Here is a 19,161-nt window from a genome sequence, read left to right on the forward strand (position 1 = left end):
ATCTGAATGAAGTAGCATAGCCTACTGCATGTTGAGTGAGTCCGTCTGTTTACTGGGGTGGTGAGAGATATTTGGAGTGATTTTATCGCAATCATTTCGCCTATGGGCTACTGTAGACTACTTTTGGAAAATTGTGACCTTCCGTTTTAACCGGTAGGTTGTTTGTTGATGAACTATTAGACTAGCCTATATTACGTTTATACCTACTGTGCGTTTTGAATGTCAGTAAAGTAGCCTAGTTCGTTTCTTTAATAGACCGTTCATGTTTGGACCATGATCTTACGTTATTTGCGTAAGTGCTTTGTCAATGTGTCAGTCCAACTCATTAAATTCATAGAGCGCCCTCTAGAGTCACAAATTTCGACAGGTCACAGGATTTGGTGCAACACCGGGTCCGGGTGCAGGTGCAGGTGCAGGTGTGGAGCTTTTGCTGACTTCACGCGTCAGAGCGAAGTTTACAAATCGCCATCATGGCCCTCTCCCTCCTCGAGCGATTGCAAGTATGGTTTATGAGCGCGGTCATGGCAGTGTTGTATGCTTTATTCTGGTTGTTGAGTCCAAGACCGACCGCTGGATCATCTACCAAAGTTCCTCCAGTCACCAACCCGCTGCTGAAGCTGTCTGCGACGCAACTTGCAAAGAAAATTCGCCAAAGAGAGGTTTGCAGTTTAAAAAAAAAATCTCATCGAAATGGAAAGAGAGGGAGCTCAGTGACTATTTAACCAAGGTTTAAGATTTGTAGTCTTAACTATGGCTGCGACCTTCCTTAACGTGTGTGTGTAGTCTGTTATGAGAGCCTAGTATCTGTGTCTTAATCAGTTACCTATTTTCACTTTGAACTCAAGTTGACTGCTAAATTCTTATCAGCTCAATCCCGATGTAAATGGAAAGTTTTTTCCAAGACTCAAACGGGCCTGTCCTAAGGAAAAAAGTAGCCTATTCGTTTGAAACTTAAACACGTGGGGAAACTGAACAGTCCAACCAGTAGGCTAGCCAATTAAGCTACTTTGTTTACAATATTTTCAGGCTTCAACCAGTGCTGCTTTTCATTCAGACTTAGGCCTACATTTATTTATTTAAATGTTTTTCATGGTTGCGTCGACATTTCTTTTCCCTCTGCCTTGATTGATAACTGAGGTGATTGAAATCAGAGGAAGGTTCATTTTAAAATAAGCGTATTTAAACTAAAAAAAAAAAAAAAAAATCAATAATTATCGATATCGACTGATATGAAACACTTTTATCGTGATCCAGTTTTCAGCCCTATCACCCAGCCCTATGTGTTGGCAGCAGTAGTGTGTGTGTGTGTGTGTGTGTATTAGATAACAGATTGTGACAGATTGTGTTATTTATATTGTGTGTAGGTGTCAAGTGTTGAAGTGGTCCAGGCCTACATAGACCGAATTCAGGAGGTTAACCCTCTGCTCAATGCCTTGGTCAAGGACAGGTCAGGCCCATTCTTTTGTGTGTGTGTGTGTGTGTGTGTTTATTGTTTATTGTTAAAAGGATCCCCATTAGCTGTCACCAAAATGGGACAAGATAGTCTTACTTCTTAGTCTTCTGTGTGTGTGTGTTTGTGCGTGTGTGTGTGTTGCAGCATATTTGGCAGTGGAACAAGTTTATCACAACATCGCTTAACATCCACAGTCCAGGTAGCCAACTCTATCAGCTGTTACCCAATTCCAGGATCTGTCATTAAAGCATCTCTCTCTTTTTCAATTCAACCAAATGAGTCTAGGGTGTTTTCACATAGGCTATAGACATTTTTAAAAGAACCGAACTCAGTACAGAAAAAGTGGACTAAAAAGTTGACCAAAACAAAAAAACTTAATTTTTCACATTGTACATTATTCAAATGAAACGTGGAGGACGTGTATCTCTTTTTGGTGCACTTTGAGGACTCAGTTTTCTGTAAACAGTAACACTAAAACAAGGGGCTATATTATGATGTTTGGAGGAAAAGAGAAGGCAGTCTGCCGAGAGACCTACCCCAATAGGTGGCATTGGACCATTAAACCACACAATGACCCAAAACATACAGCCAAACAAGGCAAGAAATGGTTAACAGAGAACAATATCAACATTTTAGAGTGGCCCAGCCAGAGTCCAGACCTCAATCCGTCAAAAAAGTGAGCACAAGGCCAGAGTGATATATGCAAATAATCATTCCTGCCTTAAAACCAGATTGCTGCTAAAAAGGTGTGGCTTAGAATCATTGTGGAGAGGCTTGGTAGGTATTATAAGAACCGTTTTGAGAGCTGTGAATGCATATGCAGATGTATCCATTGATTATTTATTTTAAAAATGTATGAATAATATAGGACATGCCATTTTTCATAAAAATGTTAAAAAAAGATGAAAATGATTCTTTTTTTCATTCCATGTTTCTCCTACATTGTCTTACAACCTTTTGGCATGTGGCAGTGTCATTTTTAGTAACAACAGAACAATCAACATTAAATCAATATTTGGCAGGGATATGAATAATTTTGTTCCTAACTGTATATATTTATATTTGGAACCTTAAGACCTCTTTTCCAAAATGTATAAAGAGGAAAATGCTATGTTGTGCAAAATGCTATGTTGTGTTTCACCTGAGGGGGCGCTAAAATCTATTTTTTATTGTAAATGTTTATTTTGGTGTTCCCAAAACACCTGTAACTACATGCATTCATTCTGTGAATGGGACTTGGTACAATATTGGTACTTTACAAAATTTAAACACAAAAACCCTATGTCCCTGGGGTATATTCTCTTTGCATTGAGAACACACCAACATTTTGGTAAATTAATTTATTCACTGTCTCTGCCAGAGTTAAATAAGATGATACTGTACATACTGTACCCTTCTCATTTCTGTGGCAGTTCCAACTAGCCTATAGCACCAAAAGTGATAAAAGAACTCCAACATTTACTTGTTGAACTCTCCCATTTACATGTTGTGACTTATATAGTTACAACATATAGGCTACAAATACGCAATTTTGTGAGCATACGTAAACTTGGAACTATGTTCTCATTCAGGAAAAGCACTGCAACTTTGGTAGAGTGATTTGCACACAGCACCTGAAAAGCTGCTGTAGCAGTGTTTCGCCTGAAAGAGAATGTAGTTCCAAGCTTGTATGCTTAGAAAATCGCTGTGTTGCATTTTACACTGAAATTTGTACACATTGTAATACTAGTCACAACATGTAAATAGAACAATGTTTGAGTGCTTTTGTCACTTTTGGGGGATAGGCTAGGTGGAATTGCCCACATCAATGAGCTATGACACGCACAGAGATGAGAAGGGTATGTGTCCTCTTATCTCACTCTGGGGGAGACGGTGAATAAGCTAATTTCCCAAAATATTGGTGTGTTCCTTTACATAAAGATGACCCAAAGGAACATGGATTACAGCTACTGTAGCTTTATTTGTCTACACAAAGCACATCAAAACAAATGTGGTGAGTCCTCCACTAGCCCCTTTCAACTCCTCTCTCCATATACATATTAAACAGACCAAATGTGTTTAGATATAAGAATAAAAATATGGGCACAGCTACACAAAGCCCATCAAAACATATGTTGTCAATCATCCACTAGCTCCCTCAACTCCTGAAACAGTCCACACGAGCCAGCTATGCTGTACCGCTGACCCTGCTAGTGCAAATATTAATGGACTATCAATGGGCACCACTATCAATTAATTTTTATATGTGACTGGATTTGTACCACCACTATATGGCTAATTTTTATATGTGACTGGATTTTTAACCAGAGACACAGATAGGCAGACTCTCCCTCCCTCTCTCTCTCTCCCTACTCTCTGTCTCTCCCTCCCTCCCTCCCTCCCAGGTTCTCTGCTGCTCTGCAGGAGGCTGCTCAGGTAGACAGACTGATAGAGGAAGAGACTGAAGGAGGAGAGGAGGCCCTGGCTGAAAGACTCCCTCTGCTCGGGGTCCCACTCTCCGTGAAGGAGTCTTTCGCCGTGCAAGGTACACTCACACACTCACTCACATACAAACACACTAGCATACATTCACACACACAGATACACACTTAAATGTTTTATACTCTCTCTCTCTCTCTCTCACACAGACACGTTCCATACATTATCCCTTACTTATTTTCACCTTTAGGTTTGCAAGCCAGGTTTGTTTTTGACAGGGGTGCTTGGTTTCCATACGACATTTTAGTTTTGATGGTTTCATGCTCAGCAATGCACTGCACACCACACACTGGGGTTTCTGTCCCATTTTGTCCTCAATTTTAGCGAATCCATATCCTACTTCAGATATTCAGGGTTGTAGCTTGTGTTTACTGCTAAAATGATATCTAACTATGTTTGACATGACCTGTCACATAAACATTGTATATATTCTGTATGTCCATGACGGTGACTGACATACAAATAAAGTCTTTTGTTTGATGATGGTAAACGCACACCTTGTGAGGTGCTCACGGCAGTAGATAAAGACTTAAAATAAGAAGTGTTGTGGCACACTCAGAACTTCAATATGCAATTGTTTATTAGACCAACATTTCGGCTTGCGCCTTCATCAGGGTCATTTTCACACGCAAGTCATTCAGGATTCCTTTATGCTACACATGAGTCTCTTGATTGGACAGGTGTTAATTGGAGGTGTGTCGAGTCCATTCACAAATCCACATGACAAATTGCAGGCTCTTGCTGCTCTCTTAATTATGAACATACTATGTATGAAACATATTATAAAAACATTTACATTATATATGTCATAGATTAAATAATTACTTCAAGCACACAATCTCCATACATTTCTACATACATTTATTCATACATCTCATCATAGAAAACATCTTAAATCAAATTCAGTATTAAGACCATGAGGGGCTAAAGAGCCCAATCTATGTATCCATTCAGCCTTTCTTTGTAAAAGGATTCTGTCCAAATCACCACCCTGATGAGGCGTCTCAACTTTTTTAATACCAATATAGCGTAATGAGGCAACAGTATGTTCCATTTCAATAAAGTGACATGCTAAAGGGTATGTATCGTTTCTGCATCTAATTGTGCTCCTATGCTCCGCTATGCATTGCTTGAGCTGGTGTGTCGTTTTCTCAATATAAACTTTCCCACATGGACATGTGATTAGGTAAATCACTGCAGTGGTTGAACACGTTATTGTAGCGTCGGTGGATGTACATGTCTAACGTTGAATTAGTGTCTCCCAGAATGCAGTACGAGTGAATGCTAGAATGTGTAATGTCGGTTATAATAGTTGTAGTTACGTTTACCAAGTTGTGTATTTGTTAGCGTGTTAGTCTCTTTGGTTGTACCTCATGTGTTTATCCTCGTGTTGATGTGTGTGGTAAACCCTTATTGTGTGTTACATGTGCGGCTGAGACTACCCCTGTGTTGCCCTATGAAGTTATCCGTATGTCTGATTGTGTCTGAGTCTTCCTGTTCCAATAAATGGCCGTCCTGGCCAAAGCTGAATCTTGTCTGAGGGTGAGATCGCTACATTGGTGTCAGAAGTGGGATGGGCCCCTCCCGGGGCGCGAAGATCTATGCCAGATCAAGATGGAGAAGAAGGCCGAAGACCAGACCAGCAAGATGGCGGCGAAGCTCAGTAGATGTTCCAATGGTCCTTTTAAGGACTAGCCAGCTCGCTGAGCTCGCCACTGCGGAGGATGGAGGACCTTCCGGCCCGGCGCGGGACCTGTGCAGGCGACCAGCGGGACCAGCCCTGCACAGCCGACGAGAGCTGCCAGCGCTGGAGGAAGCAGCCCCGACTGATGTCGCGGAAGTGTCCGCGGCTGGCAAGAAGTTCCCAGCACGACGCCGATGTCGATGCTGCCGTCATCCGAGGATCTCATCCATAGAGAGCGCGAACTCTCTGACGACCTTGGAACACGACCACAGCGGCCGATGTTTACACCACCAGCTACTGAAGAACTTCCAGAGCGTCAGCTGCCGGTCGAGAGTGTGATGGAGTCATAGCTGCTAGTTCGGGAGCTTGCGGTGCTCCAGCTAGTGACCAAGAGGGTAACGTCGACCTGTAGAGCCTTGGAAGCTATCGTTTCGTGGACTGTTTGAAGTGCGCATGTTCGACACAAGTCTGCGCAATGTTTTTCACGTTTTGTGTGTGAGTTCCTGTGTGTCCCGAGCCTGCTGGGAGGGTCGGGGTCTCCATTTCCCGCCACAGTGGAGCATCGTTGTGCTCGAGAGACAGCCGACAAACGTTCTACAAGAGGGCAGCGCGAGGAGGGACCTCGACGTGGGCTGCTGACCGCCTGGAGATCGGCACACTGTGGACAGGTGGCAACGGCCACGAGCTGTCACAGTAGCCAGAGGGGGCTACCGAACGTCCACGGGTTCCAGCGTATCCGGGGGTTCGGCTTGCAGTGGGACTGTTTGCTGCTGTTTGAGGTAGCACAGCTGCACGGCGGGAAACCGAGGGCCCAAGCGACACCACGACCCACGTCTGGCCGGTTCTGGTGCTTGTTCGGGGGAGAACTGACGTGACAGAGGCAGCCGAGAGCCCTTCCAGTCGGGAGGGGTTATCGTGCAGCCGGAGGCTTTCCGGTCACTTGGACTAAGCACTGGGACTGACACCGACGCAGCCGCGAGCGGTGAGCTGAGCTGTCATTGCCGGGGACGACAATGGCGCGGGAGGGGGTTATGTAGCGTCGGTGGATGTACATGTCTAACGTTGAATGAGTGTCTCCCAGAATGCAGTGCGAGTGAATGCTAGAATGTGTAATGTCGGTTATAATAGTTGTAGTTACGTTTACCATGTTGTGTATTTGTTAGCGTGTTAGTCTCTTTGGTTGTACCTCATGTGTTTATCCTCGTGTTGATGTGTGTGGTAAACCCTTATTGTGTGTTACATGTGCGGCTGAGACTACCCCTGTGTTGCCCTATGAAGTTATCCGTATGTCTGATTGTGTCTGAGTCTTCCTGTTCCAATAAATGGCCGTCCTGGCCAAAGCTGAATCTTGTCTGAGGGTGAGATCGCTACATTATGATGTCTTTTATTGGGATCTTTTTCCCTGACCTGAGATGTTTGAAGTCATGGCATTTATAAGTGCTGTTACATTGTGCGCATGAATTACACGTATAGTTCCCCGGCCGTATTGGAGCCAGTCGGCCTGTTTGAACATCTTTGGTTGGGATTAGATCTGAATGGACCTCATCCTTCAGATTTTTTCCTCTTGAATAGACTACCTGTGAATCTACCATTTAGTTGTTGGTCAGTTTGGAGGATATGCCAATACTTCCGTAGAACAGGTTTAATTTCCTCTGTGCATTTTGAGTACTGAGTAGCCTAATCAGTGCCGACGCGTCCTTCCATTTTGTCGATTTCTGTTTTTTAACAGCTCAGTTCTATTTTTCTTTTCGAAGTTTTGAGGAAGCATTTTTAATTTGTGCATCTTTGTAGCCTCTCTCTTTGAATTTCTTGGTCATAATTTGCATATTTCTCTCAAAATCATCAGATGTATCACATATACGTTTCACCCGGCAGAACTGACTGTATGGCAAGCTATTCTTCAAAGGGTGGCAACTGTTTGCTTGTAGAAGGCTATTGTGGTCGGTACTTTTCCTGTATAGATTGGGGTGTAGACAGCCATTTTCCCGCACAATTAGAAGATCCAAGAAATTAATCTCTTGTTTGTCAAAGGTCATGGATACAAAGATACATTATACAAATAAAGTCTATCAAAATAAAGGTCCAATATTAGATCTGATAATGTAGCATTTTAAATGAGCGATTTCTTCTTTTTTAACACAAGCTCCGCGACTCACCCAGAATGGTTCCACGACCCACTTTTGGGTCCCGACCCACCAGTTAAGAAACACTGTACTAAAGAATTTTTGATTCAAGTTCAGCGTGTGTAAAAACTGCAATAACTGTACACGAGCTCCAGACAGGAGTAGAGTTATAGTGGGTTTACTGAAGATTTTGATGGACGATGACAAGTTGAACAGGTTGTACAAACGGAGATGATTGCAGATGTGGTTTGTATTTCACAGACGCACATGCAATAACAAAAGTATTCCTCAGGAATCCAGAATTTGCTAGTTTCTTCAACAAAGGATTGCCGCCTTAGCCATTAAAAACAAACCCGCTCCTGCGCTAGAGGTGCCATTTAAATAGAAGGCCGAGAGCAGGCGGGGATTGCGGAGGCGGAGATGCTCGTTTGAGCAAGAGATTCTTTTCAGCCGCCCCTCAATTATGATCAGCATATTCAATGACAAAGAAAATTATATTATCATCTATAAATGGCAAAGGAATCAGTGCGCTAACTGGTCTTATGTAGGTCTTTCCCTTAATCAGAACTTTTTCCAACTGGCCAAAATGCTCGGGGAAGCTGGCGATCCACCACCATCACCACTGCAGCGGGAGTCCGGTTTGCCACTTCTGGAGGGCAGGGAGGTAATTCTTTATGAAGCTGGACCAGAATTGGTCCGTGAGAATCTGGCTATGATGCCAGCGTCTGTTTGGATGTAACTCAGAGTCAGTGTACATGACCTGGGGCAAAGCTGCTTCCCGCTGCCCCATAAGGAGTAGATTTGGGGTGACAGGGTCAGCATCAGCCAACTCTGAGGATGCATATCCGAGAGGCTTGGAGTTCAGGATTTCTTCCACCTCCACCAGAACTGTTCTCAGCACCTCTTCCGTCACACTCTTTTTTCTGTTTTCACGGCTCTCACCTCTCTCTCCCAGAAGCCTCCAAAATGTGGAGCATGCGGTGGGTTAAGTTTGAATTTAATTTTCTGCTTCGTCAATATCTACTGCAGAGCTGGGCTGAGATCTGAGAATTCTGAGAATCCAGTATTGGTGGCGAAGGCTGGCGAACACTCTCTCTGGTCCAGGATGGAGAAGTTTTTGGTCAAAATCTTTAATGAGAAGGGTCGTGATGTAGTGTTTTGGGTCCAACACTATAGGATGTGCTTCTGTTAGAGTCAGGTCCTGACTCTGACAAAGTCTTCCCCCTACTCTGATTACTTTCCCTATCGGGTCAAATTCAGGGGCCAGAGTGATGAGCCTGCTGGACTGTGGGATTGCTTTACCAGCCTTCAATAAACTGTATTCCTCGGGAAGGGAGTCAAGTTGGGCTTTCTGCAGGAGGAGGAGTTCGATCTTGGGGCGCTCAGGGGGATCGGCCGTCGAGTTCTGAAATACGGCATGCAAGGTAGAATCTACTAGTATTTAAGTAATCCTGGCGCAGTGAGCTGCCTGCTACAACAGCGGCGCTTGGGGAGCAGTGAGGGGTTAGGTGCCATTCCTACTGGTCGGGGTTCGAACCGGCAACCCTCCGGTTACAAGTCCAAAGCACTAACCAGTAGGCCACGGCTGTCCCTTCTACTAACTCCTGCCATGAGCGGTGGTGACTGTCATCTGGGGTTACGCCATCAGCATCAGCTTGAATGATGCCACAGAACACAGACCTAATTATTTAGTGCAGGCCTCATGTGAAGGATTGGAGGAAAACTTTGGGCATTGGTCAGGAGGCAAGTGCAAAAAAGGGGGGCCTTGGTTCCATCGACATGGACTGGCTATCGTAAGGTCATCCCTCGGGTAATGTCATCGGCTGGGTTACTTGCTGAATTGACATATCTCCAGTCACTAGGATCACTATTCTCCAGGATCTCTGTTACTCGGTTTGTCACAAGCACCTTGTACTGGCAATTTTCGGAGCAGAGCCAGGTAAGAATAGTAGTGGAATCAGACCACAAAACAGTCTGGTGAACAGGGAGGGACCGTTCTGTTTGTAGGAGCTTTGCTAATTGCACCCCAGACAAAGCGGCACAAAGCTCAAGCCGAGGGACAGAGAGCTGACGTTTAGGTGTAACTCGGGATCTTGCCATAACAAACGACATGTCTGCTGGCGCGTCGGGGTCCGGACTTATTTTCCCGATAATGACCGGCGTTCCATACATTAGCCTATCCCTTACATAACACAGTTTGCTCCATAACAACACACATCTTCTGTCTGTTCTTCCTATTACAGACAGGGCCAAGACTCTTCCTTGTGACATTTTCGTTATTATTATTGTCTGAATTTGGCAAGCAGCACTTAGAGCAGAAAGTAACTACTCCTCTGTTCAGTTCTATTTTATGTTTTATGCTTTCATAGAAGCACACACACACACACTTAAAGACCGTTGAATATGTTTGTAAATGTCTTTATTTCATGTTGAATCTTAATCTTAGGTTTACTGTAATTAGAGGCGTTCCCATGATCATTTCTAGGTCAAGAATCAGGTGGTCAAGGCCCCATTCAGATGGGAAATTATAACTGGAGCCAGGGCCACAACAACAACAACAACAACTACACTTGAGTCAAACATGCAGCAATATTCAGCATATTTTCTCAATATTAGCTCAGTTTATGCAATTTAAGGACATTTAAAGGGACACCAGGCAAGCCTGATGCTTTTTCTCTACGAAGCTCCCCCTAGCGTTTGTAGGTGTCTATGTGTGCGAGCCCTCGCTCAGTCTAAAGCTCTTTTCCTTTTCTTTGCATCTTCCGTCAAGGGTTTTTGCTGCTTCTTCGCCGGCTCTGCCATTTATACACACATTTGCAACAATCGCTAGCGTTTCGTTAGCCTGCCTCTGTGCTGGGGATGCAGGATGTAAACTGATCCTGCTTCTCGCGATGTCTGAGACTTTGTGAGACTGAAGGTCGGCGGGTATGATACACCGAACTTGCAAGCGGGATATTCTTCCTACAGGCAGTAGGGACAGACGAGAGAGTCTTCATTCGCCCTGTAATGAGTCATTTAACCATATACCGACTTACGAAGATGGTTAATTAACACGAAACGTTGCCTGGTGTCCCTTTAATAACAATGGCGGATGACTAAAGTTTCTGTTCCTAGCAAAACATCAAAAGTTTCTGGTTTTTGTTTTTGTTCCGTGAACCGGTTCAAAGCCTTGCACATGTTAGTCACTGTTTATCCTGCAGTGCACTTTACCTCCACGGTACCCCTCCTCTCTTAGGAATGCCACACTCCACTGGCCTGGTCTCCAGGGCAAAGGTGTTGGCCAGTGTGGATGCGCCAGTTGTGAGCTACCTGAAGCGGGCAGGGGCAATTCCTCTGGGGGTCACCAACACCCCGGAGCTCTGCATGTGGAGCGAGAGCCACAACCGCCTTTACGGACTCACCAGAAACCCCTACAGCCTGGACCGCACAGCTGGAGGGAGCTCAGGTGAGTGTGTGCACACACACACATACACACACAAACAAACAATATGTAGCACTGGTAGTTCCTTCAGGAAATAGCCTACATCTCTAGTTAAGATATTGTAGGGTCTAATATAGACAATATACGGTATATAGTACACTCCTATTAACATGACACTTTTGTAATACTGAGATTTTTTACTCTCTCTCTCAGGAGGGGAGGGTAGTCTGCTGGGCGGAGGGGCCTCTGTGTTTGGGGTGGGCTCAGACATCGGCGGCAGCATCCGGATGCCCTGCTACTTCAACGGCATCTTTGGCCACAAGGGCACCCCATGTGAGTATTTATATGTTCTTAATCGTTCTATAACATATACCTGTACTTATGCTGTGTGCAAATAGTCATATATTACAGGCACGACTAAGTTTTGTACAGGGCATGATTCTTTCCAAACAGGACTATTGCAATTCATTGTTAACTGGCCTGTAGTGAGACCATTACAGTTGATTCAGAATGCTGCAGCATGCCTGGTCTTTTAATCAGCCAAAGAGGACACATGTAACTCCTCTCTTAGTAACTCTCCTTTGGCTTCCTATAGCAGCCACAATTAAATTCGAATCCCTCACTCTGGCCTATTGGACACTTACTGGATCTGCTGCCTGCTATTCAAATTCCATCAGTGCTACATCCCCAATCGTCCATTGCTGTCCTCCGATGAGTGTCTGCTGTGTCGACCAGCCATTAACGCTAAAAGCTGACATTCAAGTGTGTGTGTGTGTGTGTGTGTGTGTGTGTGTTTTTATTTCCGTTTCCCCACACAGACATTGTAAGTAATGAGGGCCAACTACCCCCTAGCTCTGGTCGGCAGGAGGACTTCCTGAGCACTGGACCCATGTGCCGCTATGCTGAAGACCTGCTGCCCATCCTGAAGATCATGGCAGGACCCAATGCTCACAAGTACGTACGTACACACACACACAAACACAAACTAAGCATTTGTGGAGTTTGGGAGGTAAGAGGGTGAATAATGAAGTTCTGTTGAGTGTTCTGAATATTTGTGTGTGTGTGTGTGTGTGTGTGTGTGTTCAACACATTGCATTTATATAGCGCTTTTCTAGATACTCAAAGCGCTCCACAGTGAAGGAGGAACCTCACTAACCACCACCAATATGTAGGGGGTGATGCACGGCAGCCATTATGCACCAGAACGCTCACCACACACTAGCATGAGGTGGAGAGTGAGGGAGTAAATGAATGAGCCAGTTACACGGGGGGATGATTAGGGGCCCAGATTGAATGAGCCAGTTTGGGAATTTAGTAGCCAGGACACCGGGAACCCCCACTCTTTGCGATAAGTGCCATGGGATCTTTAATGGCCACAGTGAGTCAGGACCTCGTTTTAATATCTCATCCGAAGGACGGCATCTCTTGCAGTACAGTGGCCCTATTACTCCACTGGGGCATTGGGATTGATTTTCATGTACGTTGCTGTGTTCTCAGGCTTTCCTTATCTGAACCTGTGGACTTGAAGAAGCTGCGTTTCTTTTCTGTTCCTCATGATGGTGGATCCCCATACACTTCTCCTGTGGACAAACAGCTCATACAAGCTCAGAGAAAGGTATAAAAAACATACACACATGTACACTCACACAAACAAACTCACACACACACACACACAACCATACACATGCACACCACTACATTCACAACCCTTGTGCATCCTTACCTCAGAGTGGCTCACAGTGAGCAAATAATTATAAACACTTGAAGACCACATGAATAATACAGTTCAGTTCTGTAGTGAAATGACAATGGAGGGAAGTTCGTTCACATTAAGGAAGTGGCATACTCAAGAGTATATATACTTCTCTGTGCACATTTACGCACGTTGAAGACATGCATAATTGATGCGCGGCCACATATGTTAGAAGGCACACGAAACCCCCGAATGCTGCGTTAATGATGCAATTCCTATGTTGTGAGTTAATTTTCCTTTCTCGTCATCATTGTCTTAGCTACCCTTAGTGGACACATAGCAGTCTACTGTCACAAAGTGGGATAAAAAAAAATATTTACGTATTATTTCAGTTTATTCTGTCATTCTGAGTGATGGAGGACATTTCCTACCAGAGTTAGACAAGAAAATAAATAAAAACATGACTTGGGTAAGTTATACAGTAGCCTATTCTGTGGCAAAAGGGATGGCAGAAATGTAGATGGCTAGACTGCAGCAAAATTGTTTGGAAAGCACAGGAGAAATAGCCTGGTTCTTTAACCCATTTATGCTAAAAATGCTTTTATGCCTAAGTACTTTCCTGTAAACCCCTTCTCAAAACCTAAGGGTTTTCAGAACAATATGTCAAAATTTGTCAACGCCTACTAAAACCTTAATTTCTCAGGCTCTATAGCAGATAAAAACATGAGATAAAAAGCATTTGAGAGCTTACTACTTTGGCATTCCACTTGACTGACTGCTTGGCCATAATCTTCAACTGCATTTTTTAATCCTTTAAACCCTGCCAACCAGTTTATGTGTGTGTGTTATTATAGGTTGTGGAGCGCCTAGAGGCAGACCTTGGGGTCAAAGTTCAGGAGTTGCGTCTGCCAGAGCTGAAGTATGGCTACCAAATCTGGGAGACCTTCATGGGCCTACCTGACAAAGATGGAAAGGTGAGGGAGAGTGTAAGGCCATCAGTAGTTGGCTGGGATCACACAGTACACTCCAGCTACTGGAGGGCACTGCAAAGAACTCATACAAACAGCATAATGTGCTTTTTAACATCACAGTAATCAGCCTGGCCTCAACAGCTACAGTCCAAAGCGAGTGTGTTTTTTTCAGCCCCCACAGCCCTTTGCAGAGCTGATGGGTGAGGGGGGGTCGACTGTTTGGCCTCCATGGGAGCTTGTCAAGTGGATGCTGGGAAGATCCTCTCACACTATGGCATCAATAGGTAATGACACACAGTCACGCATAGCTGCTAGCATAAGTATAGCTTATAGCTGCAACAGGTTGCTGGAGCTGGCCTGATGGGTCGCTCTATTTACACCGCTTCAACGGCACATGAACAGTTAGACCGAGAATTCGTCATGAAATTAAAATTCCACTGGAGCTCCAAGCGGTTGTGTACACGCAGCCTTACAACACTGTTTACAGCTCTTCGAGTCACGGTAAAATGTCATTTTTGGTACATAGTAGGGTTGGGCGAATGAAGCCCCATGAGGCTTTGGAAGGTTCTTCCTGATTGTATCGTAAGTGTTTCGAAGTGTCAAAGCATCGAATACAAAACAGTGACATCTGGTGGTTAGCAGACATAACGGCGACTCTCATTGTTTAATCGCTAATCACAGACGAAGCCACATGCCGACCAAATGGCCCTTCTCTGACACTGGTAAAACAAAGCGGAGAGACAACGTGTTCTGTTCCCTTGTGAGTAAAAACTATTAGGCTTACAGTCATTGGAATAAACATTATAGTTTTGATATGCTTCTAATATTTCGAATTGAAAATGCAATGTGCTTGGTTTTAAATAATGCTATGTTTCTGTGAAAATCTTAAAATGGCCTTGGGAGGGTGGTAGCGTGTTCAGATACATCGCCTTGCGACCATCAGTTCAAATCCCGTTATGTTCATAATTGCCATGAGTTTGATATTGCATGCTTCTCTATTGTGGTTGTGTTTAAGACTTCATTTGATGTTTTGCAAAAACTAATGGCAAAATAACGTAGGCTAATTGCTGTAGATGACCACAGTAGTGTCAGATAACAGAAAAAATATAAAGGGCATTGTGAAAACATGGGGCATTGTGTATAATGGGGATTGTGAAGTGCTTGTGTAGGGCTACAATTTTAGAAGGGTGCTTGTGCAACAAAACATATGTGTTGGGGACTTTAAGGTTTATCGAACCCGTAACGCTTTAGGGGTTTGATACAAGCACCGGTGCCCCTGTGTCAAATGTCCCATTAAACTTTTCAGTGACGTCCGAAGCTTCGTACGGCATCAGTCACGTGACCTTACAACTTTGGTACGCGCTCCGATACATTGTGCCGAAGCAGATTGCTTCGCGGAAGTGATACGAGGTTCGGTGCCTCGGTGTCAGACTTCCCATCCCTAGTACATAGCTAATTTAGATACACCTATGGTGTGGGTGGTTGCGTTTCTTTAAGAGTCCGCTGTCTTGGTTTGTATAGAAATGGATGTTAAGTGACACATACACGCAAGACGGTGGAACTACGGGACCGACGGTAATAGGGGGAGTTCCGTAGCTGCAACTTCATGATTATGTGTACTTTTAGACAAAACAGCAGTAGCTAATGTGTTCATTCACCTTGACATTAAATTGACATTGAAGGTAAATAGAGTAGACTACGGCTAGATCAGCTAATTCTAGTAGGCTATGCCGACAAACATGTTTAAAGGCTTGGCAGAAAGATTATATTGATGAAAAGGTTTCAAGTCCCCATTTTGCCTAGGCTACAGAGCCATAATCACTCTGCTTCTAGCCAAGAACGAGTGACGTTCTCGTTAAGTCAGACAGACCGAAGTGAAACAGGTGGGGAGTCTTGGCGTGAGAACGAACGAACGAGACAGATTGAAGAGACATTTATTAACCTGGCATGACACAGAAAATACAAAGACAGCATGCATTATACCATTAGACAGATATTTAAATGTAAATGCCAATATTGTAAATGACAAAAATGGAATTGTTAATGTAAACCATCATCGTTATTTTTTATCGTATGCTCTCCCACTAGTCTCACTAGCCCATTTGTTTTTTTTCATGGAAACGGTTGCTATGCTTTCATGCCCCTCATTGGCTAATTCGATGAGAACGTTTTAGAAACAATACAGACAACAGCATACGATTGGTTTGGCTCTCGCCTTAGGAAGCTGGGCCATTGGCATTCACAGCAGCACTAGGTCAGTGTGATTCACAGTGTGAACGAACAAGAACTGGAAAGGCGATCCATTTCAGGTCGTTCATTTTAAAGACCCGTTCGAACGAACTAGTTCGACCCACCTCTAACTAACACACACACACACACACACACACACACACACACACAGCACATACAGATGCACGCACGCACACACATAAATACACGTACACACACATGCATGCATACACACACACACACACACATAAAGACACACGCACACCAACGCACGCATGCACACACACACACGCTCAAATAAACACACCCACATGCACAGACACGCACACTGTAACGGTGGCCTCTGACACAAGAAAAGGAAATGATTATGTTGGCGCCAGGCAGCATTAAAACTGCCGTGTCAGTATTAAGACCCCGTCACCCTTCCCATTTTAAAGTTGACAAGAAAAGAAACACAACACAGCATATGGTTTTCAAGCAGGTGATGCAGTGTATTAAACAAAATGTCATTCAGTTCAGGACGTCGGTGACGTCGACAACAGTTCATTAGATCAACAAAACGCTACGTCTATGGCGACGCACACAAACAAAACAATAACCAAAAACAAATGAAAACGAGCGGCCTAGGAGGGACTGGCAGCAAGTGTTCCTGTGTGTGTGTGTAGCCTATATGAGCGTGTGTGTGTCCCGGGAGGAGAGCAGCAAGGAAGAGATGAAAACGACGTAGGCCTAGTTGAAACCAAAGTTTTTGGAGGAGGTTTAGGGAGGTATAGGCTCGATTAGCCAGGCAAAAAGTGTAGCCTAACACTTCACACTAATCCAATAGCACAGTACCTTTATAATCCACACGTCCATTCTCAACATCCACGTTCACTTCCAGTAGTCCAATAGGTCCATAGATTTTAGTTTACTTTCAGTAGTCCAATAGGTCCATAGGTTTTAGTTAAAGCGTTTCCGAACTTCCACCGAGCTACCGCAACCTCCGACACAACGCATTGACTGAACATTCAACTCCCCCCGGTTTGACAGCTCACTTCCTATTTTGTTTAAAGCGAGACTCCAGCTCATGACCTCCACCACACCTGATTGGCTAGTCAATTAGAAGGTCACTAAGCCAGCGAACTACTTCAAGTGACAATAGTGAGGAAGTAATATGTAATAAAAGTGTGATGTAGTGAAAGTAAGTAAATAAATATATTTGTGTAGATTAAATATTTTATGTAAACATGACAGAAACGTGATTCTGTCACAACACACACACCCCATTTTTACTGTCTAGCGTTCTCATTGTCGTCTTGAAGTTGTGAAAGTACATTTTTGTGTTTAAATTATGTCATATGTATAATGTTAGACAGGACCAACATATACACACATTCTAAAGCAGACAGCATTGATTGTGTAATAACGTGGATGCATGTGTGTGTGTGCATGTGTGTGTTTGTCCAAGGCCTGGCTCTCTCAGAGATGGCTCACTTTGGCAAGCCGTCACAGTTCCTTTTGCAGCAGAAGGAGGCGCTAGAGAGGCATCTGGAGGAGCTGCTGGGCTCTGATGGGGTGCTACTATACCCCCCTTATCCCCACCTGGCCCCCAAACACCACCACCAACTCTTCAGACCCTTCAACTTTTCCTACACTGGTAATTCTGACACTTTGTCCCATACTTGTATTGTATGTTGTCCAATATTTCCTTATCCACCTCCTCCTTATCCACCACCTCTCTGCTGCAGGCATTTTCAACGTCCTGGGTTTGCCGATTACCCAGTGTCCTCTTGGGCTGAGCCGAGAGGGGCTGCCGCTGGGCATGCAGGTGATTTCCTGGAAACTGCAGGACCGCCTGACATTGGCCACCGCCTTGTACCTGGAGAAGGCTTTTGGGGGGTGGAGGGACCCAGGGGAATCCTGACTGAAAAAAAAAAAAAAATCACTGTAGACTGTGTACTACCCATCAGTAATGCTTCAGATAGACTGTGCAGTGGCGCCGCCAGCCGTAATCCTGTACACACTGCGTACAATTTTTTTAACGCATTATTCATGAAATCATTCAATATTACAACAATAAAAAATAGCTTGTGTACTGTCTTGATTGAAACATGCTTTGGGCACAAATGATAGGCTATGTTTAGGGCAAAGAGAATGGACATCTCAACATAAGGATACATTAGAAGATGATGATTGGTGTAAACTTTGTCACGACATGATAAGCAGTTCTGGCGCTTAAACTGCAACGTTCAATTCAGTCATAAATCATTCAAGCGTAGTGCTCGTCATGAAAAGAAAACAGCAGCTTAATATTTTTTAGGTGTTTAACAGTAATAGGTGCACTGTTCTTAGCAGTTATGCCGAAGACCGTGAAATTAGGCATTAAATCCTACAGTCACTCTGTTTGGAACATCGCAGTTCGGGTTTCAAGATTGTTAAGATTCAGTCAATGCGTAGAGTTTGGATCATCTCAAAGTTTGGGACAACCAAACAGCAGTGTAAGCAAATCCTTATTGTTAGGTTAATTAGAAAGTTTCTGCTCAATGACAGATTTTTGACGCCATCTAGTGGAAAACTGATAATATAGGGTACCCATTGATAGGCCTACTGCAGATATGGAGTGTGTTTCCTACAAAACTGTATACTCGTGTGCTCGCTGGCTTCCCACTTCATCATAATTAAGTTCATCCATTAATTCTCGTTGATAAGTTCCCATGGACAACCATACTCTTCTCCCAGTGTGTTATGCACAACCAGTAAGTGAACTGTGTTCAGTGAAGCAAACCAAACTCCGTTTTTATGAGCCAGGATAAGGAGCACCTTGCTCCTATATTGACTTCTCAATGATACGATAAGTGAAACTGAAATAGGTACGGCAAGGTAACGTCATTTAATATAGCCCATTTCATGCACGAAGGCAATTCAGTGAGCTTTACACCATCGGAAAGAGTAGCAACAAATAATAAGTAAAAAAAAGAAGGGAGACAATTAATAACATTTAAAAATCAGTCAAGCAAATAAAATGAAAAAAAAAAAAAAAAAGAGTTGTTTTAGATATTTTTAGGTGTTTTTGTGGTTTTTAGGTAAAAGGTTATAGAACAACTCATTAAAAGTCAGAAAATGTATATAA

At 43.8% G+C, this 19,161-nt stretch overlaps 1 protein-coding gene across 1 annotated transcript; it reads left to right on the plus strand.

The window, feature by feature from the left end:
• Positions 1 to 399: 399 nt before the first annotated feature.
• Positions 400 to 18,117, plus strand: LOC125289295 (fatty-acid amide hydrolase 2-A-like). The gene is made up of 11 exons (XM_048236049.1): positions 400 to 659; positions 1,365 to 1,447; positions 3,838 to 3,977; positions 10,974 to 11,183; positions 11,373 to 11,492; positions 11,978 to 12,113; positions 12,657 to 12,774; positions 13,707 to 13,826; positions 13,996 to 14,107; positions 17,500 to 17,688; positions 17,780 to 18,117. Exons 1-11 carry the CDS (start codon positions 471 to 473, stop codon positions 17,953 to 17,955), a joined length of 1,593 nt encoding a protein of 530 aa, XP_048092006.1. The 5' UTR covers positions 400 to 470; the 3' UTR covers positions 17,956 to 18,117.
• The last annotated feature ends 1,044 nt before the right edge of the window (positions 18,118 to 19,161 follow it).

The sequence above is a fragment of the Alosa alosa genome, chromosome 24, assembly GCF_017589495.1.
Source record: "Alosa alosa isolate M-15738 ecotype Scorff River chromosome 24, AALO_Geno_1.1, whole genome shotgun sequence".
NCBI lineage: Eukaryota > Metazoa > Chordata > Actinopteri > Clupeiformes > Clupeidae > Alosa > Alosa alosa.